Genomic DNA, 24096 nt, shown 5'->3' with positions numbered 1-24096 from the left:
TCAATTCAGGAGGTTTCCAAACTATGACGACATTGAATACATTAAAACACCAGGCAGTCTCCTCTGTTATAGAATGCCAGTCAGGTGAGATCTGAAAGAGATTCTTTATTGGTAGCCATATACAGTTGACTATACCATCTCTGTGTTTTCTCGCTATTTAAGAAAAAATATAGAACCTGGACATTTAAAACATTATCAATGAAATAATCACCACAGACTCACTGGATCTTTTAAAATTTTGTTAAAAATTGCCAAAGTCATGATGAATACAATTATTGCAGCTACATCATTTGAAAAAGTAATATAAATTATGCTGCTAAAGACAAAAAACATCGAAACGCATAAACATCATAATGTAACACAGCAGTAACTCATAACTATTAATATGAAAAATTAAAAAGTTATGTTAGAGAACTCGGGAATTTTTCATTTTAGCAAAACATTCTATTTATATATCTCCAACTTCTATGATACAGTATACCATAAAATACTTTTAAAAGGTACAACATTCAAATGCTTCATTTACACAAATAATATTGCCAGTACTAATAAAAGTGATGCCCTTAAACATGAACTGCTCTGCTAATTATGATTTTAAAAATGTTTTACTTCATTTTACATTTTAGCTAGCAGTCAGCATTACATATTAATCAGTTCTGTGTTGACAAATAGGATCCTAGTCAAAATACTGTTTCTGAAAAGTAATGTACATTATATTGCTTGAAACTAATAACCATATAAAAGTGGTAATCATTTATCTAAACACTGATTATGAAAGACAACTGGCATATATTCAGGCAGAGTGTTGAGTTCATGATGGTTTATTTACAATAAAAGTACTTTTACTGAAGCTAACGTGATATATAGGTTTCTATGTCAATTACTACAGTCTCTTAAAATTATAAAAATATTATATAAAATACCACAGGCTTTAGAGGATATAACTTCATGTGGTTCTGATACTAGCAGCTGAAAAGTGTTTATAATTTAAAAATAAATAAACTATAGAGGTAAACCAGTTACAAAACAGCAGGGGACTGCAATAGTCACAAGAGTGAAAAGAACTGCTTAATTACACAATAGCTAACAAAACGGTGAAGCAGTTGGATCAAAAGTTTTAAAAACCTCTTTCAGAGATTTGTCATCTGTTGCTCTACGAGGGTCATCATCTGGGGTGGGGCTCACCTGACCCGGCTGCTTTGACTGTCTTGGATCGCTGTACTGGGGTCTAATTAAGCCTGTTAATGCCTGAATCGGAAGACTGTGCACTGCTGGGACCTGAACGGTACCGGAACTCCCAAGAATATCTGCCTCTGGGTCAGCTGGCCCATCAACAGGGACGTCCACGTTTGGAGCGATTTTCTGTGGTAGGACTGCTTCTCCAGTAGGAGGCTCGTTTTTATCACTACTTTTTAAACCACCACTTTTTTTCTGGCTCTCTGCATTTTCTGTTGCTGGCTCTGATGTAGATGATGAACTATGCTCCCTAGGGTCATACAAACTAATAGCACTAAGGACTGAACCTGGAGTTCCCAGGGGAAGGCCAGCTGAAGATGAGAGTTTAGGGGCATATGGTGGCAAAGCCCCAGGACCAGAATTGCTAGATACTGCCCCTAAGGGCTGTGATGAACCAGAGTTTGATCTGGCTACATGAGGGGCACCCTTTGATGTATGTGAATCCTTCATAACTGCTTGATGAGACTCTGTACTATGCAGTCTGTGAAGTCTAGGATCAAAACTTTTTTGCAGCCTAGGGTCTCCTAACTTACTTCCTGAACTATGTGCGTCTCCAAATTGTTCTAGGTAGCCTTCTCTGTTTGCTGGGTTAATTTTGGCCTTGCCTGCTAGTTTTGCATCAGTGGGCACTGTGCTTTGACGAAGATCACTTTTTGTATTCCACAACCTACTGAGCCTCTGATCAGCTATAAGAGGGGGCAGAGGTAAATTGATTGAAGATACTGGGTCAGGTTTAGGTAAAGGGACTGGAAGTAAGTCTTCTGGAGCCCACACGATGTGTTTTGCAAAGTTGGGTTTGGTTAGGGTAATATCCATTTTAATGTGACTAAACTGTCTCAGTTGTGACCTTGGATCCTGGAGCATTATACCAGGGGAAGAATCCAAAGGTATTAAGAAAGCTTTTTCTCTCAGTTCTCTTTCTGTATCTTCATCGTCATCGTCTCCTCTTTTGTGTTTGACATTAGGGCCAGCATTTCCATGATGTAAATCAAACTTTGCTCCACCAACAGAAGAACCTACGTGACCACTTCCATTCCCTCTTAATTTCCTGGGATCCCACGCAAGTCTAAGATCCAGTGGGGTAGACTCAGAAGATTTTCTAACGTCTTGCCTTGAGATAGTCCTAAGTCTAGGGTCAACCACTTGGTTTCCTTTATTTTTCTCTTTAGCAAGTCTTGGATCAGTAGGAGTGCTGAGTTCTGTGGAAGGTTGTTGTTGACTCCTTAAAGTTTCTGTTTGTTTCTGCAATGTTTTCAGTATTGACTTGACACTGCTTCCTTCTTCCTCTTCACTACTGGAATACCAGTTAACAGTATCATCTAAATGCAGACAAAAACTATGGTAAAGAATGAAGCATTCATATTTGGCCTTAATTAAGATGAAAAAAACACATATACTATTTCTGAATAAGTGTAGTCTAACTTCAAGAAAATGCATCATAGAAATGACAGAGTTTCAACACTGGAACAAGATAAGATGTGGTATAACAATCAACAATTCAGTCACTATACTTTATAAAGAAACAAGTATGATATTAGAACATGTGTAATGTCCTTCTAGTCAGAGAACAGTCTGAACCTTTCATTCCAACTGGTCAAAGGGAGCTCAGAAATGTGTGGTAAGACAGAGCTGGGGGAGAAGGGAAAACACTCTTGAAAAGGAATACCAAAATGTTTTGGCTCTCTTTAATTCATAGCTCTGGATTTAACTTCATAGCTTAATCCCTTAAACTTCATAGCTCTGGATTTATCAGGATAACAAGGGAGAGCTATAAAAAAAAATACCTGGAAAGAAAACAAAACACTAACAATGATGGTTAAGGAAGCAAAGGGAACCGAGCAAGTGTGGGCTCAGGTGGGGACTTTTCACTCATACTATATTTTTAGATGTTTGACCTGTGTGAATATATTAATTATTCAAACATTAAATTAAAAACAACAAAGAAAACTAACAGCCTAAAATTTATATACTTTAACTTTACGAGAACACTTTGGGCCTTACTCTTAAAGCCTATGTAACCCTAGTGTATTAGGCACAATGTTAAGACGCTTAACCATCAGAGGTCTTCTCTCTAGTAGAGAAGGGAATAAAAACTGATGCTTCAGGAGGGCGAGTCTCCTTCCTCTCCATTAAAACACACACAGGTTATCTCTGAATTGGCCATATGTATATATGTGTATATATATAGGTGTATATATATATGTATATATATATATATACACCTATATATATACACATACACGAACATATGTACACATACTCATACGTACCCTAGAATATCTTGGATCAATAGAACAGTATATATATTCTCACTTTTACCTCATCTCACTGCTCACTAATGTGTTTCCACAACATCGAACTTTAGTGCTACACACTTAGTTTGAACAGAACAGTGCTGACAAAACAAGCACTCGGGAAAGCAATTATACTCCAATAAAGATGTTAAAAAAAAAATACGTAGAACAGATCCTTCCCTCACAGCCCTCAGAAGGAATCCACCCTGCCGACACCTAGATCTCAGACTCCTGGCCCCCACAACTGTGAGACAATAAATATCTGTTGTTTAAGCCAAAACCAAAACCAAAACAACAACAACAACAAAAACAAGCACTCGTATTTAGGGTGGGGATGTGGCTTAAAATAGTATATATCAATATTATATCACAATGGCAAAAAGTTTTACTCATATCTCGGTGTCTGAAAAAACTACTTCTAGACACCGGATCTCTTTTCTTTTTTTTTTCCTTTGACTTCCAGGAAGTCTAGAGCTAGACTTGTGATTCACTTTCAGCTGTTGTAGTTATTTTAAATATTTCTGTATAGGAGCTTCACTCCTCATAGAATTTGGTACTTGATCCAGATAGGTAAGACAATCCAAATCTGATCCAAATAGGTAAGATGCTATTTTATTTTCACTTTCATATCAATGTATTTTATAAGCAGTCTTAAATTCTTTTTGGAATAAGAATGAATATAGAGCAGAAAGAAAGTAGAACAGTAGAGAAAGGTCAGTGGAAAGCAGATATTAGACAGAAAATGATAGTTAAGAGGTTTCTATGAGCATTTTATCAAAGGACAAATAAAATTTATAAAGGCAATAAAATTTCTAACAATGAACAAAAACACAAAAAACCTAGCTGTTTAAGAAGTTTTCTGTATTCCGAGAAAACAAGCCTCATAAAACATTACCAATTTTATAGTATTATAGTATAAAATTTTGTATCATGTAGAAAAGTTTTAATTTTCTTATCTATGAAAACATAAAGAAAGCTTTGTTACTTTCAAGAAAGATTACCATTAAAATGGCTGCGTATTAAAATTAGCACCTAAAAGAGTACACATAAATTTTACAGGAATTAACTTATTAGAAATTCCTCATTTCCCTGTCATGCTAAATAAATGAAGAGTTAATAACACCTTTTTTGAAAACATAACAATGTTTATATAATAGCTTGTAGCTACCTAGTGTTATCTAGTTTTACATAGTTATTCATAAATTTCATGGGGCTTTGTTTTTTGGCTGCACCTCGAGGTATGCAAAACTTCCCAGACCAGGGATCAAACCCGTCTCCCCTGCAGTGGAAGTGCAGTCTCTTAACCACTGGACTGCCAGGGAAGCCCTAAATTTCATGTTTAAGAGTGGCCAAACATCAATTTTGTAATTCATAAGAAGAACTGGGTGATTTAAAGTTCTCTGCCCTTAACTGAGTTAACTAATTGCTGTACACATATCAATATCAAAAATACTAAGGGAAACTTAGTGTCCCCACGTAGTCTTTTAAATTAAAAATAATATTCCTTAATAACATAGCAGAACCTGAAGTATACAGCCTCTGCCCATGAAAATCTAATAATCAAATAACTTTGAGCTTGAGTTACAGGTTAAAATTCCTGAACTGGAAGGTATCTTGTTCCTGTTCTATTTATTTTCTTTAAAAAAGAAAAAAGAAAAAAGGCATAATAGCAAGTCTGCTTGCCCAGGCCTCACACTCCAGCTTCAGTCTCTTTATTGCTTCAAATCAAACCCTTTGCAATTAACTACTAATGCATCAATGGCACTGGAAACTACAATCAATCCCAAGAAGATAGGAGCTATGAGATAAATTGGAAATAGAATAGATAGTTCACAGGAACTCCTTTTTCAAATTTTAACTTATTCAAGACCATTTCAGGAACTGAGTGATCCAAATAGGTAAGATGCTATCATACCACCTGACACACCTTCTTCCTTGCTTGGTGCCCTCTGAGGTTGGGTGCTGCCTGGTTCTTCATCTTCTTGGTATTTCTGAGTAAGTCTAACAAAAAGAGCTCTCTGCACTGCAGGGAGGAGACCTGGTGCAGGCAGGGGGCCATGGCCTGTCACATTACTGCTGCTGTCAGACCCACTCCCGCGGGTAGGTGAGTCTTGAACGATAGGAGGCTGATGCTGGGCAAATTCACCATGCCACGTCCCATCTACATACATAACACGGAAAGAGACACTGATTTAGCGTAAAACTCCACTAGACAAGTACCACTGTGAGTTGTAAGAAATTGAGTTACAGTAATATCACATTTGATTATCAGATTATTATGTGATTGTAAGCACTTTTCAAGGTTATCTAAAGGTCTATTGTTACAAATATTTGGTTAAATTTAAATCATATTTTAATGTTTCAATTTCATCACATTTTACGTTGCTTTATTTAAAACATGCATTCTTTCCATGCTTTTAAAGAAAAATAGGACTCCAGATATTTTAAATTAGAAATGAGTTATTTCAAAAGGTAAGCTTACCACCAGAGTTATTGGGTGGCTGAAAATTATGTACAGCATGCTGTGAATAGTAATTGTCATAAAACTCAGCTGGGTTTTGTAAGGACTCATAATTGGTATTGAGCTGCATTTCACCAGGACTTTGCAGGTGTGATGAACCTGGAGAACAGTGATTCTCTCTAGGTACTTTCATCATGTGTTCTGGAAAGCCAGGGCAATGGTAAGCACCACTCATATTTGGTGGTGTCAAAGGTGTATCCGGTTGAACAAGTACTCCCGCTTGACTGTGAGGGCCTACAATTCCAGGTGGACCAGGCGGCAAAGGTGGGCTCTGCGGCATTGGTAGACCAGGAGGTCCTGCGCATGGATGATGTCCAGGGGAGCCTGGGTGCATCACAGGACTATTGTGTCCCTGAGACATATTAGGTCCGGGACCTGGACTTGACCCAGAACTATACATATGTTGAGTATGTGGGCTGCTTTCCTGAAATTGTGGTCCTGGTGGTGAGGCACTGTTATAAAATGCTGGTGGCCTGTAGACAAAAGAATAATATTTCTTAGTTCAAAGAAAAGAGGCAAACAAGAATGTTACATTTCTAAATAGATATTGGTTGAATGTTTTACAGTATCAGAAGAGAAAACTATATTTTTAAGAAGCAATTTATTCCATATTATCTATAAGTAGAAACACCAACATATGTATCTTGCCTTCATTTTAGCACACAAGTTTTCTAAATTGCTGCTTACTATCATCTGTTCTAAAACTTAATATTGATGTTTTCAAAAATATAGAAAAATACAAAGATAAATATGATTCATCTCTAATCCTATCACCCAGAGATAAACTTTTTGATTGGTTCTCTTCTAATCCTTTTTCTAGGTACACACAGACCTTTTTATAACAAAATTAGAATTATACGATATAAACGTACTGCTTGTATTATAATTTCTAATTGGTTATTGCTTGACATGAAAAGATTTTAGTTTTTGAATGTTGCTCTTCTTTCTGGGCATCTTACTAATTTAATTACAGTTGGGCCTCCATATCGGCAGGTTCTGCATCCACAGATTCAACCAACTGCAGATCGAAAATATTCAGAAGAAAAAAATTGCAAAAAGTTCTGAAAGCAAAACTTGATTTGCTGTATGTACTCCAGCAACTATTTACATAGTATCTACATTGTATTTACAACTATTTACATAACATTTGCATTGTATTAGGTATTACAGATAATCCAGAGATTATTTAAAGTATACGGGAGTATGTATGAAGGTTATACGCAAATACTTCACCATTTTAATATAAAGGACTTGAGCATCTGTGGATTTTGGTATCCATGGAGCTCCTGTAACCAATCCTCCTGAGACACCCAGGAACAACTGTACAACTTCTAATAGTTTTGTCAGTGATTCCTTTGGGTTTACTAAGGGAAAATGCCCAAATAATGAGTCTGCCCCACCATTTCTAATCATATCTATTCTATCTTTCTCTTTTTGCATTGACTAGGATCTAATCTATAATATTTAGCCAAGCAGTGGACAGACTTGTCTTCTTCTTGACTTTAATAGAAATACTTTTTTTTTTTTTGCGGTAAGCAGGCCTCTCACTGTTGTGGCTTCTCCCGTTGCGAAGCACAGGCTCCGGACGCGCAGGCTCAGCTGCCATGGCTCACGGGCCCAGCCGCTCCGCGGCATGTGGGATCTTCCCGGACCGGGGCACGAACCCGTGTCCCCTGCATCGGCAGGCGGACTCTCAACCACTGCGCCACCAGGGGAGCCCAATAGAAATACTTTTAATGGCTCATATTAACTGTGATATTTGCTACAGATTTCTTATTCCTCAATTGCTGAGATCTCATTGCTTCCCCGAGTCTTCAGGATTAAAAGAATAATCAACAATGGGACTTAGAGCCCAGGTGCACAGACCCTGGTGGATGGGAAACAGGACCGGAAAATGCAAACTTGGATGCAGCCTTATCCAGAGGTTTTCCTCTAACAGCCCAAGGAACGACTTCTCTAAAAGAATGAATATGCTGGAGACATATTACCCACTATTTGAAGATGTTATCAGTGACAGTCCTGCCTCATAACAAGGTGGTAGGAATGCCAGTTCCATCCACCTGGCAGTGCCCTTCAGGATTAGTGTGTGGAGAGGTTTCTGAAGCTGTGTTAAGGATTCTGTACAGAAAAGCACTGATGGCATGGCAGGCAGCAGAGGGTGGGGCAAAAAGGAAGTGGGAAGCAGCAGTTGGGGTGCATGCCAGACATCTGCTACCTCTACCTAAGTTTAATTATATGATTGACATGGAATACAAGTTAGTTTCTTAATAAGAATTTTTAGGGGGAAAATGCAGCCATTTTTTGAAAAATTTAACTTACTTCTTCCCAATTTTATGTGCTAAATCCACAGTAGGTTTTACAACTATTTCAAAGAGAGATGGAATTTTCTTGAAATCATCAGAGAGATCTGTCTGAAAATCATCTTCGGGATCAGAAAAGGGAAAATGCTCTGGTGGGGTTGGCAGAAGCCCAACTCCTGGAGGCGGTTTGGGAAGAGGAGTTATGCCACGCTTTCTAAGTTCTTCTAACTCTCTTTCATCTTCATTTGTAGCTTCTTCTTCAGTATTCAACACCTAAAAATAATTGGCAAGGATTACTATTTCAAAACAAGCTTTCTTCCTCACATTTAAAACTGTGACGACTTGAGTAAACTAGTTTTGTCAATAGAAAAATACAATATTAAAGTTGAAATAGATCAGAGATAGCTAACTACTTTTTTATAAAGAATATGAGGTTCAAAGAGGTAAAGGATATTTCTTAAAGTAAATTAGCTTTTTTAGAGGTCAAATTTTGTGGTTACCAAGGTAGTGGGAGGAAGAACTGGATGAAGGTACTAAAAAGGTACAAACTTCGAGCTATAAGATAAATAAGTACTAGGGATGTAAAGTATAACATGGTAAATGTAATTAACAGTGCTGTATATTATATATAAAAGCTGTTAAGAGAGTAAATCCCAAGAGTTTTCATCACAAGGAAAAAAATCTTTTCTACTTCTTTAATTTTGTATCTATGTGAGATGATGGATGTTCACTAAATTTACTGTGATGATCATTTCAAGATGTATGTAAGTCAAATCATTATGTTGTACACCTTGAATTTATACAGTGCTGTATGCCAATTATATCTCAGTAAAATTGGAAAATAAATAAACTGCATTTGAACAGAAGCTCAACTGAGAGAAATAAAATTTATGAGGGACTGGTTCAAAAAATTAGGTTTTTTAATGGCAGAACAATGATAAGAACAAAAGATTCTGTTTTTTTTTAAGGTTAAGGCAATTGTATTACTTACTATCATTAATAAGTAAAGGATACTATAACAGGTGCCACTATTGAGCATTTACTATTTACTAGGAGTGGTATGAAGTGTTTCATATACATCACATAATTTAATCTTTTAAGAACAAAAGATTCTTAATTCTGAGTCCAATATTCCTGCTTTTCTAACACATTACATTAACAGAATAAAACATAAACTAACAAGTCCTTGATCTCTCAGCAGAGTTTTATAAACTATGACTTATAAAACATGATTCAAGTCAAATGAATCTGTAATCAAGGTACAAAAATATTACTCACTTTGTCCAAAAGTTTCTTTGTTTCTTTAGTGAGATCATCATGTGAAAATTTACAGTTGTCTCCTTGGTAACATTTTGCTCCACTATGATAGAACTTGCATGGAAATTCATGTAAATAAAAATATTAAGGAATAGACCACGTAAAATCAAACTCTCATATTTTTATACACAAAAACATAACTGCTGAATCAATGACTTTATTACTAATACTGTACTAAATTTTCTATAATCACACAATTTTTTAAATTTTAAATATTTTAAATACATGGCAAAACATTCAAAAAATTTTAAGTCTCCTCTACTCTATTAAAACTAGAAAACATTTTTTAAGAGCTTAACTTTTGTATTTAAAAAAAACTTGACTGTACAAACTATATTACCTGTTATTTTTTTCTGTCAGTGATAAATGTTTATATCTTCTATCATAACAGAGTTAGTAATGTGGGTAATTAACACAGACTTCCTTAGAAAGAGCTTTGGGTCAAGATTTTACAAATCATCTCCCAAATTACCATAATATAAATTATGCCAAAAATTCTGTGCAAAATCTAGATGCCTTCACCACTGATCAAAAGAGTCATGTTAAAGTTTCAATAGTTTGTTGAGAGTACCATGATACGAAATGTTAAGTATAAATGTTAAGCTTGGATAATTAGCTAATTCCATTAATATTCTTTTTTCTCAAAAACCATTTTTTTAATTGAAGTATAGTTAATTTACAATGTTGTGTAAGCTTCAGGTATACAGCAAAGTGATTCAGTTACACATATATGTATCTATTCTTTTTCAAGAAAACAATTTTTTAAAGTAAAAATATTTATGATGGCTATAGCAAATATTATAGTGTAATTTAATTATGTAAACTCTGTTACTTTACTCAATAAAATAAAATATAGAACAAATAAATTTTGTAGCAAGAGCTCATATCTATGAAGAAAATAAAGGGGTCTGATATGTCAAATATCCCAAAAATGAAAACTACAGGCTAATCTTACTTAAAATTTTAGAGACAAACTTCTAAAGAAAATATTAAATCTAGAAGTATAGTGAAAAATATACCATTTTCAGGTAGTGTATGTTCTGGAAATTTCTGGGTAGTTTTAGGAAATTTATTATTGTAATCATCACATTGATAAGGTCAAGAGAGAAAAATCATGTGATCATCTTAGCAGATACAAAAGGCAACTGATAAAATTCAAGATCTTTTTTTGATATTAAAAACTGTTAGTAAAATAAGGATATACATACTTGAGTTTTAAAAAAAATCAATATTAAAACTACAGCCAAAGCAAAAGGGCATTATCTTTGAAACATGTATTATGCTGCCACAATCACTATTATTTAACATTTTTCTGGAAGTATGGACAATACAGTTGAAATTGTCATCCCACAGATGGCATGACTATGGAGAAAAACATAAGAATAGATGGAAAGCTTTAAGAAACAGTTCAGTAAGGTATCTGGTTTCTAAAGAAGTACGTCAAATCTGAAAAAAAATTTTCTTTGATTGAATAAGACAAATTTATCATAACATTTTGATAAAGAAAAAAGGAGTATCTGCCCTAGTAAATATCAAATATAATATTACAGAGGGGAATGGTCAAAGAGCACAACGTGTAACAGTAGTATAGAAGCAGAATTATGCACAGAGGAAAATTTAGAATATGGTTAAGGTGATCTTTTAAATCTGTGAAGAGGGGACAATGTGCTAACCATTTGGAAAAAAATAAGGTCCTTACTGAAGGACAGTATATATATATATATATATATATATATATATATATATATATATATATTTATTTATTTATTTTTATTTATTTATTTATTTTTATTTATTTATTTTTTTAAAGGACCATATATAGTGAAATGCCATAGGGGTAGAGGTAGGAATACAACTGAAATGTATAGATTTCCAAAGGGAGAAGTAGGGAAGAATATATAGTGCTTATCATTAGGTGGTAAGATTTGATAAGACTTTGGTTTAATAATTTCCAACAATGACAATTTATTACTTATGAACCTAAGTAAATAATCATTTAGTCACAGAATAAATATGTTGCGAACTACTCCTTCAGGAAGCACAGTCTCTTGAAATACTTATAAGCTGAGTATATTAAATATGAAGTATATTTATTTCATAGATTTTTTTCCAAAGGGAAGTTATTTCGTTTCCCTAAAGAAAAAAATTCAGTTTGCCCTTTTGAAGTGCAAAGGCTGATTAGACCTGGTTTATATAACGTGCTATTTTAAATTTAAAACCAAACTAGGCTTTCTGGGTTGTACTTATGATTTTTAAAGTCTCAGTGATGCTTGAAAACTACAATATTTTGGTTAACATGTTTTTAATAAAGGATATTATGCATATAAATGCAGTTCTCTCCTTTGGTACAATATCCTTGTAAATAAAATTTGCAGATCTCTTTTCTCTTCTCCAACTCTGCATCATGATCAAATTTACATTGATCTCCCTGTTCACAAAAAAAGAAAAGAAGAAAGAGGGAAAAAAAAGAAACCACTGAATTGAATTTTCTCCATGGTGTTTCATGGTAGAACTATGGTCATATCTCCAGTCTTTAAATAATGAGCTAATAATAATTCGAACAGTCCTTAGAATTCTTGCCCAAGACAGTGGATGTGGCTCTTTGCAGAGAGCCAGCACAGTCAGCATGACCTCAGAGGATACTGCCTGGCTCCACCAGCACTCACCATTTGTAGCTGAGCTACTCTGGGGACTTATTTAACCTCCTGGTTTGGCCATGTTAAAAATGAGGATAATAACAGTGACTACAATTCACTGTGTCACTGTAAAGATTAAAACATTTAATATTAGTAATCTACTTTGAACAGTACTTGCCATACAGTCAGCATCATGTGTTTGTTAAATAAAATCTCATTTCAACAAGTTATATTACTGCCCCAGAATATAATTAAATGAGTTCTGATATACAGTATTCAATGCAAGATACATTTTGAAGAACCAGTTTTATTACAAGTATATGAGAAATGAAAAAACTAACCACCCCCTAAAATGACTTTACATTTTAAAGATTATTTCAGAAGTTAAAATGATTTATGATACCCCTATAAATTTACCTTAATACATCTCCCTTCCAGAAAGTATTTACAGATTTGTTTTCCTTTATGTTCCACTGTGTGCTGATTAATAAATTCCTGAGTCATAACCTTCCATTTTTTCCCTGGTTTACTATACTGCAAGAAAAAAAATTATTTAAATAAAACATATGAAGTAGTAAAAAGGTATTAAAATGTATAGTCAAATGAATCTAGAAAGCAGTATACATTGATTATTAAAAGTAGTGAAGACTGGACATTCTGATGCTATTCATTTACTTGGAGAGAGATATGCTTCTAGAAAAGTGCTTATTGCTATACTAGTAGTTGCAAAGAACGCTATTTCTAATTTAATGAGGACATACAACTACATTTTTCAAAATAAAATTATGAAAATCTTGAAAATTAACAATAATACTTTGGCAAAGGTACAATAAAATATTTACTCTCGTGTACTGTTGATGGAAGACGTACAATATCCATACTGTTTGACACAAAATTTGTACTTTTCAGGATTATTCTGAAGGAATTATCAGGAAGGCACACAAAGAGTTATTCACAAAAATAACTACTGCAGAATTATTTACAAGTAAAACAAACAAACAAAACAAAATCTAGAAATACTGTACCCATCCAAAACTAGGAGACAAGTCAAACACATTATGATACACTTAGGTGGTAGAATATTATACTGTCATTAAAAAATCATGGGATGGAAAGACAATTTGGGGACATAAGAAAATGTTCACAATACCTTACCAAGTGAAAATGTGACCCCAGTTTATAATAATAAAGACAAAGAAAAAGACTAAAAGAATATACCCCTACCTTTAACAGTGTATGTCTCTAGGTATATCTCTAAAAAATTATAGATTGCTTGCGTGTGTGGTTATTTTGTACTTTCTATAGGAAAAAAATGGAGGATGCATTATCTTTAACTTTTAAATTAAGAAAATTAAGAAAAATTAGTATGTGGTAGAAAATCTCACAGCCCTACCTGTTTTTCTTAGTTCTTCTCCTCAGTCTCCTATTCAACTTTTGCTACAAGTATAAGAGGGTGGAGTAGCAAGAGAGTATGAAGCTTAGCCAAGCTAAGGACTTCCACTCATGAGTGCTATAAAATATCACTGTTTTTCAGGCTCTTAGCATGCACAGTGCCTTGAACATCGAGGAGCTTAATAACTATTGATATTTGCTCTTCTGATGTGATATCAGTTTTCCCTTTTCCCTCAATTTGTTAGAAGATGGAGAACAAAGCACAATCTACTGAAAACAGGAAACTGCCTCTCAGCAAACACTTAAGGAAATAGATGGCTAAACTTAAATCTGACCCTCAGGGCTCCCAACTGATGAAATATACATTTTACTAGAAGGATTCTGAAAAAAAGTACAAGAATACCAGGAAAATAGAGAATCTTTGAGGTTCTTTTAAAAAAATACATATATATACCCAAATTGCCCAAGGAAAACGCAAAGAAACTGCTTATACTCTACTCTGATGGGATCATTTAAAATGTCTTAAATCTACGTAAATTTTACTTACAAACATTTTCTATTTCTAGGCTCACTTAGAACAGGTAGATATAAATGACCAGTTCACATATGCCTTCTGTACAAGGAACTGTGGCTGTAATAAAATAGGCAGCCAAAGAGAGTGCATTGTGCAAAGTCAATGAGCCAACCTGAGGAATATAACTCTGAAATTAAAAAGTAAAAATATTAGGTAATCACCCTCCCCCCCAAAAAAACGCTGAAAAATGTACCAAGTTGTACCTATGTTTCATTAATAACTTACTCTTTCTATGTTACTTTCTAATGATACACCTCGTTGTCTTAACGGAGGATCGCTGGGGGCTGTTTTTTTCCAGTTTAGTTCTGTTTAAACAAGTAGCAAGTACTGCAGTACCCATAACTATGGGAAAACTATGGGAAAAATCAAGGTATTCTAGAAAATCTAAAGCAACTTGAACAAAATTTCAGGATAAAATAAAGTGCCTAGAAGGTCTTTTAAGCTTGAGCATACAGAAGAACCACAAATGTCCTCTATACATTTAAAAAATTTTTAATTTAATTTTTATTTTATATAGGAGTATAGCTGATTCACAATGTTGTGTTGTCCTCTATCCTTAAGATCTTTTATGAACTATAAGAGCTGGAAGAATGACAGAAGTAATCTAGTTCATCACCCTTACTGGACAAATATGAAAACTGAAGATTAGTGAAGTTAGTGACTTGCCAAAGTTTACGTTTCATGTTAGGAGAATCAAGATAGAACTCTTTGCACTGTATCACACTGTTTCAAAGAAAACACAATTCAAGAAAGAGGGAGAAGGAATTCCCTGGTGGTCCAGGGTTAGGACTCTGCGCTTCTACCGCAGGGGGGCATGGGTTTGATCCCTGGTCAGGGAACTAGGATCCCGCAAGCTGTGCGGTGTGGCCAGAAAAAAAAAAAAGAAAGAAAGAAAGAAAGAGAGAGAAGGAAAAGACAGAGAAAGGGAGGGAAAAACCAAACTATCCACTTGGTGATTTTAAAATTTATTTACTCTAGAGGATGTATTATATTGGTATAGGGAACAAGAGCATAAAAGATTTTTTAAATATACTAAAAGGAGGAGGAAATTAAAGGATCTACTGGGAAAAGAATATGTATTTATAAAAAAAATTTAATAGCTACTATAAAGACTAAAAAATTTTAGGAGTTTTATGGCCAAAAGACTGAATAAGGCTTTAAAATCCATCAAAAGTTTGCATGTTCTGTGACTATACTTGAGTTTTCAAGAAAATTAGTGTGGACATGCAGGTATTCCTAAATTTATCTGGCCTTTGGAGGATATTATACTCCTTGAAAAGGCAAGGGTAAAAATGGGTCTATGTTGGCCACTCCAAGTATGTTCACTCTACCCTGGATGGGCCTCCACCAAAGCACTCCTGAACATGAGCTGCTTCCTTGGACTCTGACACGCTCCTGCTTGTTTCTGGAACCGTAAGAAGAAATCTCTCATGAGAGCCAATAAACTGACATAGTGTTAATAACATATTTTAATCTTGATAAAGAAAGGAAACATATTCTAAATCTGATAAATGTAAAAGAAAGAATTTATTCTGATTTTCTACTACATGATAAAGAAATCTTTTAGTTGCAGCCCAGATCTGCAAACATCTAAAATGTTAGTGCTTGAAGAGGCCATTAGAATTAATACTGTACTCTAATTTTACAGATCGAGCAAACTGAAGCTCAGAGATAGGCAGTAACATGATCAACGCCACACTTCCTCGGAAGCTAATATTTTTTCACATATAGGGTATAAGTACTGAATATAGAAGAAGACTTACTTAGAAAACATTCACACTAATTTCGTCTAGTGAAAGCAGCACATCCTAGACATCTACACGTGTCTAGAAAGATGGACAGGCAGGTTATAGTCACCCAGAAATTCTAAGTTTGTTTCCATGGAGCGGTGAGTTAAGAGTAAATGTTAGTAGGTGTGTAGGAAAAAGAGTTCATGGTCAAGTAAATTTTGAAAATGATGGGTTGAACAAAGTAAAACAGACTTCTTTATGCCTAACCTGCTCAGAGTGTTTAATACATTAATGTTGACTGAGAATCCCCAAGAGTAGCGTAGCATGTGCTGGGTTTCACAAATTCATTTGGGCCCAAACTTCTTTTTTCTGTTAACAACTCCCTAAGTAGTACCTTAATGAGTACATATTAAGAAATCTTTGCCCATTATCTTTAAACCCAGAAATGAGAAAACTGAGCATTTTCCAATTATAATATGTTACTATCCCTTTTCTTTTTTTTTTAATTTTTAAAAAAATTTTGCCCGCATTGGGTCTTTGCTGCTGTGCACAGGCTTTCTCTAGTTGTGGTGAGTGTGGGCTACTCTTCGTTGTGGTGCGCGGGCTTCTCATCACAGTGGCTTCTCTTGTTGCGGAGCACAGGCTCTAGGCGCGTGGGCTTCAGTAGTTGTGGCACGTGGGCTCAGTAGTTGTGGCGTACGGGCTTAGCTGCTCCGCAGCATGTGGGATCTTCCCGGACCAGGGCTCAAACCCGTGCCCCTGCATTGGCAGGCAGATTCTTAGCTACTGCACCACCAGGGAAGCCCCTACTATCCCTTTTCTATCAATCAAGGTTGCAGCTACTGATAACCCACCCTTGCTCTGTACAATTCAATCAAATCTTACTGGAACAGTGGCAGAATACAGGAATTGGACCACTCTAATCCAGAAAGTCGCTACAAGGTTGAAATGTACTGTTCAGAGTTCAGTTCAATTCAACATGTATTTATTCAATACCTACTATACACATAATTCATAAATTCATCTTTCCAACCATTTATACCTCCTTTTTTCTCTTTTAATGATTTCAACTGTAATAAGTAAGTGAATTTACTGCTATCTCCCTTCTTGGTCCTGCTACGTATTGAGCTATTAGCATTTTATTGCCATTTGCATCTAGGGACCGTGACTCCTAGGAAAGGAAAGTACAACAGAGAACTAACAGAACAAACATTTTTGCTTTCAGACATATCAATTTTATTTTGAGGTGCTTTCCAACTTACCGATTTTATTCCGAGGGCACCAAAACGTGCATCTGTGTGCTACTACCAAAACTAATTAAAACAATACTTCTTTCCTGGAGTTCATCTATACTCATTCGATCTGAACTGGAAAATTTTCATTTACTAGGAAAGTAGCATTAAAATCACAATGCTGGGCTTCCCTGGTGGCAGAGTGGTTAAGAATCTACCTGCCAGTGCAGGGGACATGGGTTCAAGCCCTGGTCCAGGAAGATCCCACATGCCACGGAGCAACTAAGCCCGTGCACCACAACTACTGAGCCCACGTGCCACAACTACTGAGCCCGCGCACCTAGAGCCCGTGCTCCTCAACAAGAGAAGCCACCTCAGTGAGAAGCCCGCTCACCGCAACTAGAGAAAGCCCACGCGTGGCACCGAAGACCCAGTGCAGCCAAAAGTAAATAAATTAAATAAATAAATTAAAAAAAAATCACAATGCTTTCTTTTGCAGCCAAATAAGTTACAAAACGGAAAAGCTCCTCTCCTCATTATATATAAATTCTCAGTACCTCTTGAAAGTCATCCGTTCCTGAAAACACATTAGGCCCTTTATTGGCCCTTCCTCCACGGTCTTTGCGTTTGATTTTCTTCGGCAAGCCGCGTCCACGAGCAACATTAAAACTTTTAACCCTCTGTTCAATACCTAAAAAAGTTAAAATGTACTTCAGATAGTTAAAAAAACAGCACACTAGACAATCTACTAGTTTACAGGGAATAGCTTATTTTAAATAGTCTATAATGTACAGTGTATTCTTTTTTTCCCTTTAGATTCAGTGAAAACAATTAATTCAGTCTTTACATTTTACTTCGTGGGTACTGCTCCTTATTGTTTTGTTTCTTAAGGGATGTTAACAACATAAGGAAGGCAAGAAACAAGGACATATACATGGCTGGAGAGGTCAAATCTAGTTTTATTCTTCTCAATTTTCCTTAGAATAAGCAATTAACAATGTTTTCTGTTTTTAAGAGAATTAAATATTACATTCATCTCTAAGGAAGACATTGTAGGTATTCGTGATTAATTTGTGGCAAATTGAGTTTCTACTGATAATGTTGAACAGACATCACATATATCTCCAAGCAAAATTTATACTTGTCTTTTACTTTTGAAAAACTTGATATTTAAAAGTCTCTAAAGAGATACTCAAATGACTAAAATTATATATTAGGGTAGTAAGTTACAATACAAAGTGATTTCTCATTATATCAAAGTCATACTGAACTAATAAGTTTTCTAATGATATTAAACCTACAAAATAGCCAATAGATATATAGAAAAATGTTTCACTTCATTAAGGAAATCAAAGAAATTAAAAATTTAAAGATAACTATTTTCACCTCATAGAATAATGTTGGTAGGGATTTGGAGAAATTGGCATTTGCACACACTGGCAGGGGTGTTATAAATGGCTACATCACCTTTTTGGATATCAACTTTGTAAATGGATCAAAAATCTTCAAATGTAGCTATGTCTTTTGACTCAATTCTATATTTCAGCATTTACTCTCAAAAAAAAAATGTTTGCCAAGATGTGTATAAATATGCAGGGTTAATCACAGAATTTTTAAAAATGGGTGCAACTTAAATCCCAAATAATTACTAACAAACAAACCTAACAGTTTAGTAGACAAATTATGCCATATCTATTTAATTGAATAGAATGTAGACATTAAAATCTACTCATTAACATCAGAATGACTGAGGTACAATTCACAGTTAAGGGAGAAAAACAAGTTATAACAGTGTATATAGTTTTTTGTTAAAAAATAATTGTCAAAAAATTCTAGACGAATGTATACCGGGGAATTCCCTGGCAGTCCAGTGGTTAGGACTCCGTGATTCTACTGCAGGGGGCCTGGGTTTGATCCCTGGTTGGGGAACTAAGATCCCACAAGCTGTGGCACAGCCAAAAAAAAAAAAAAAAAACAAAGTATACCAAAAATATTAATAGTAATTGTCTCTGGGAGTAGGGATTCAAACTGCTTTTGTTTTATCTTTGATCTTTGCTGGGTTATCTTTTCTACACATAGAAAAAGTTTTCTACATTTGACCATATATTATTTTCATAATTCTGGGGGAAAAATGAAAGTCAAAATAAAATGCAATACTCAATTCTTTAACAGAACAAACAGAAAGAGTTTGAAAGGAAGAACCCCAGGTGGGAAGGGATGAACAAGGCCTCTACATTCCCCTTATTCCCCAAGTGGAATGATCCCTGACACCACTATGTCTGGACTCCAGGAACAAACTTACTAATTACAATAGCATATGCATAGACAAATTCCTGTCTCTTTAGTTCAACAAAGCCTAGATCCACATTTTTCAAAGGAATTTTACTTGGAAATCAAGAAAAAATAAAGCCATAAAAATAACCAAATTTACTCGTAACTGATTCCTTTTTTCAATGATAATTAAATGATAGTTACATAGGGCTTGGTGCTCACTACTTCACCTCAGCCTCATCTCGCTCCAGTTTTCTTGAAGCAGACATATTGACTGGACAGTTCTTAAGGCTGATTTGACCCTGATGTTACCCATAATTTCTATGGCAATCTTGTACTGGTCTCTCCAGGGACGATGTACCTCAATATAGCAGATGAATAGGTTATCACTCCAGAAATTTCTTTAGATTATGTTCTTATTTCTGATCCTGAAGGATGTCTATAGTCCTGAGTACATTTACATAGTGAAGATGATCACTACATTTTAAAGCCTAATAAAAGAATAGCTTCCCAGGATTCTGTCCTTAACAGGTCTAAAACATAAAGTAACCCAGAGTAACAGAGACAGCTGAAAAAGGTAGGTTATTTCTTTCAGTATACTGATACCATATAGAAGGGAGGGGAAAAACATAACAGGAAAGTTGTTTTACATTTTTATACACTTTAAAAATATTAAGAAATCTTTTAGATTCAAATTTTAAAATATCATGCAGATTGAAATATTTGTAGATTTTTGTCCTCAAGGTCTACAAATAAAAAAAAAACGAATTCAGGAAGCACAGGAATAAGCTGATCATGAGAAAGGGCAAAGAAATTTAAGATTTTACTTCATATTTACCTGTTTTAATAAGGTTCTCATATTAAAAAACAGACAATTTCAAACTTACCTTGCTGAATCCCTTTCAATCTTTGTTTTTTCCCTGGTTCTTTAGAAAAGGATGATCCTAAAGCAGTATTTGAGGTTTCTTTAGCTTGCCTGTATTGTTTCAGCCGACTGGCAAAATCTTCCTCTGTTTCCTGACTGTAGTTACCAAAGTTGTCATCACTGTAGTTACCAAAGTTATCATCACTGTAGGTACTGTACTCATCATATTCTTTACTTCTAAATTTTCTGTTATGTTGACTCTTCTTTGATGCCATGTAGCTTCCTGATATATGTCCATGCTAAGTGAAAACGCACAACCATTACCAAGATTTTTCAGTTATATATAGGAATTGATAGTAACACAGGACATCTTTTCCCCCCCAGAAAGCTGGGAGAAAGAAGGGGAAAAGACAGTTATTAGTTCTGCCTCTTGGTTAGAACTTATCTATGGCACTATTTAAAACTAAGTTCAAAAAGCTAAATGCTACTCTGATGTTATTAAACATTATAATGTTCATAGAACATTGCTGGAGAGTGTGTCTTGTTCACTTTTTGTTTTCCATGCCCATGTCTTATGTTTCTCATGCTCCATGCCTCGATATTTATACACATAAGAGTACTTTAAAATCCATACTGTCATACAAAAATTCCGTCTCCAAAAAACTGAAGAGGTCTTTTTGAAAACAGAAAAAAAAAATAGTGAAATAGCTTGGAGCAAGGGTAGAAAATATATAGAGTCTCCTAAGATTCAAAAATTCCCACATGACACGTTTAAGCATATTATATTTAATTAAAAAACTATATGTAAAGTCAAATTTGTAAAAAGAAAATATTTATATTTGAGGTCTAATAGAAAAAACAGAGATTTCCCTAATAGTAAAAAACATCTAATGAATAAATTGCTCATTAGAAACTATTTATTGCACTTATATATATTTATTGCACTTATTATTAATTTTATTGCTTTTTACTAAAGCATGTAAAAACAAAAAATACATTGTAGTCCTAGAAGTTCATTTAATGACAGTATTCAAGTATATCTCTATTTACTGAAATATTTTTATTACTTCTATCATATCTATTGTCAATTTTTTTATAAGAAAGCAAGAAAAAAATTGCACATAGGGCTTCCCTGGTGGCGCAGTGGTTGAGAGTCCGCCTGCCGATGCACGGGACACGGGTTTTGCCCCGGTCCGGGAGGATCCCACATGCCGCAGAGCGGCTGGGCCCATGAGCCATGGCCACTGAGCCTATGCATCTGGAGCCTGTGCTCTGCAATGGGAGAGGCCACAACAATGAGAGGCCCGCGTACCGCAAAAAAAATTGCACATAATTACAGCTTGAGGATCTAGAAAAAGTCAGACCATGACTCATTTTCAGTTTAGTACATTTAAAATGTGATATAAAAACACTGCCCTGGCAGAATACCAACACGAGACTGTGTTTTTAATAAAATGCAGAGAACATACAGAGTGAAGTAAGTCAGAAAGAGAAAAACAAATATCGTATATTAACTCATATATGTGGAACCCAGAAAAATGGTACAGATGAACTGGTTTGCAGGGCAGAAATAGAGACACAGATGTAGAGAACAAACGTATGGACACCATGGGGGGAATGCGGGGGTGGGGGGGCGGGTGGTGGTGGTGGTGGTATGAACTGGGAGATTGGGATTGACATATATACACTAATATGTATAAAACAGATAACTAATGAGAACCTGCTCTATAAAAAGTAACAATAAAATAAAATTCAAAAAAAAGTAAAATTCAGAGAAATATTAAGTCCTTTTCAGCAATTATAAAATAGAGAAAAAGTATATAAAGCAATCAAGAAAATCAATTAGCTCATCAGTTTTAAATTTTGAAGACATTATATTAGATTTCCAAATTTTTTTAAGCAACATTTTTAAAGTTTATAAACTGTTCTCAGTCTAGCACTTCAGAAATTCAGAAGGGGATCTACAATTATAGCCAAAAGACTGTTTCTTACATTTAAAAAAAAGCCACTATGAAAATAAAACAAAAAATAATTGCTTTGATTAAGTTGAAGATTTATTAGTTGAGTGGTACTTACATTTCCTTTTATAAAAAATGTGATTACATTAATTCTTCAAAAATATATTTCAATGCCTAATGAGCAAGGATTACTCTCTGTTAATGGGCGAGTATGAATTTTTCTCTAGAGATTAGATGCTTTTCACAAAAGCTTTAAGTCTTAATACTAATCCAATTCTCTGATTTTTCACAGCCTTTACAAAAATAATCTCCATAATTCCTACTTTTTCAAGCAGAATTATCCCTAAACTTTCAATCCATCCCTCCCTTGTTTTCCCAACTGCAAATAATCCTAATAGCCCTCTAATTATGCAAACCTCAGGGCTTCTTCTGCAGTGACAGACTCTAATGTGGCTTGCTGCAGTGCTTAGTGTTTGCATCAGGGCACCACCCATGCGGTGCAAGCTCTCCAGGAAGCGCTAAATGAATGAGGGGTTACAGAGCAGCCCCAGTTCTCTAGGAGAGTATCTCCTCGTGCTTCACATGTTCACCATTTGGAATGAACAAAATGTACTCACCAGCAAGGATCTAGCAAGTATTTTTAAAAGCCCTCCTAAAGATAAAAGAAATGAAAAAGACTATAAATTTTACTGAAGGATATAGTTTCTCCAATCACTTTGCTTATTGATTATTAGGCTATCTACCTGCTAGAATGTCTGTGGGGGCAGATTTGGTTTCTGTTACACAGGCTGTCACTCTAAGCATGAAATAAGAGAACAGGAGACCCTGAACAAGGATGAGGAAAAAGGAGATATATTAAGTACTAATTTAATAGCTAATTTAATAGCTAGATGCTAATACTATATTCTATTGTCGGCCTATAACTGTAGAAGTGTCATACAGTAGATACTCGTTATCTAATCAAATGAGATTTTTAGGATATACTTTCTAACCTCAGTGAGTCAACACTAAACCATATGTGAAGGAAATGATCCTGAACTTTCTCTTCTAATGGCAGACTAGGTAATTTAATTCAGATCAGTCCTCCTCCTAAAAAAATGCAGCAAAGATAGACAAGATATTTCTTTCAGACCACTGTAGACATCAGAGAGCTAACAAATTAGTGAAGGATTACTGAACCGTTTCCCATGGAGTAGATGAAAATCCCCAGAAGTGAGCAGTACTTGGAGCTGTTTTTGCTCTGAAAGCATCAGCCCAGCATGAAAAATCATCTGAAAAGGTTCAACAGCACTTTTGACTATCCTTTCAATCTTTGGGAACAAAAGGAGTCCAGAGTCTGGAAAAAGCGGAAGCCTTAGCGACCCCCACCCACCAGAACTCAGAAAGTCTGGGGTTTTTCAGATACATGCACACTGACCTGAATACTCCTCAGTGCTCCTGAGAGCATCAGGATTTTTCTAGCACAAAATAATATTCAGATTGAAGATTCTGTTCATACAGTGCAACATATTTAAGGAAGACATAAAGTATATCATGTTGTTTTAATTTTTTTTCTGTTTAAAACACATCAAATAATGTTTGCACTTGAAGAGGTAGGTGGCACAAAATTCATATACTGAAGCCCTCACCCCCAGTACCTCAAAATATGACAGTGTTTAGAGAAAGGGCCTTTAAAGAGGTGATTAAGTTAAAATGAGGATGTTAGGGTGGGCCCTGATCCAATTTGACTGCTGCCCTTATAAGAGGAAATTTGGACACACAGAGACACAA

The 24096-nt window shown here is 35.1% G+C and overlaps 2 protein-coding genes across 4 annotated transcripts in view; both read right to left on the bottom strand.

Moving 5' to 3' along the window:
- TMEM87B (transmembrane protein 87B) overlaps nucleotides 1-24096 on the bottom strand; it is a 278511-nt gene that overhangs the window by 54964 nt on the left and 199451 nt on the right. The window lies entirely within an intron of this gene.
- ZC3H6 (zinc finger CCCH-type containing 6) overlaps nucleotides 86-24096 on the bottom strand; it is a 52796-nt gene continuing 28785 nt past the window's right edge. The window contains exons 4-12 of one of the 3 annotated variants that reach the window (XM_019931048.3): nucleotides 20391-20667; nucleotides 17790-17923; nucleotides 12722-12838; nucleotides 11985-12096; nucleotides 9630-9739; nucleotides 8371-8624; nucleotides 6013-6524; nucleotides 5449-5691; nucleotides 86-2555 (exon numbers count right to left, since the gene is read on the bottom strand). In XM_019931048.3, coding sequence (XP_019786607.1) covers nucleotides 1084-2555; nucleotides 5449-5691; nucleotides 6013-6524; nucleotides 8371-8624; nucleotides 9630-9739; nucleotides 11985-12096; nucleotides 12722-12838; nucleotides 17790-17923; nucleotides 20391-20667 — 3231 coding nt within the window. In that variant the 3' untranslated portion in view covers nucleotides 86-1083. The remainder of the gene's footprint in view (nucleotides 2556-5448; nucleotides 5692-6012; nucleotides 6525-8370; nucleotides 8625-9629; nucleotides 9740-11984; nucleotides 12097-12721; nucleotides 12839-17789; nucleotides 17924-20390; nucleotides 20668-24096) is intronic. The other 2 variants (XM_019931049.3, XM_019931050.3) reach the window with 2 other exon arrangements.

The sequence above is a fragment of the Tursiops truncatus genome, chromosome 14, assembly GCF_011762595.2.
Source record: "Tursiops truncatus isolate mTurTru1 chromosome 14, mTurTru1.mat.Y, whole genome shotgun sequence".
NCBI lineage: Eukaryota > Metazoa > Chordata > Mammalia > Artiodactyla > Delphinidae > Tursiops > Tursiops truncatus.
Note: the sequence above shows the minus strand (reverse complement) of the source record. Positions and strands in the feature narration are given on the sequence as shown.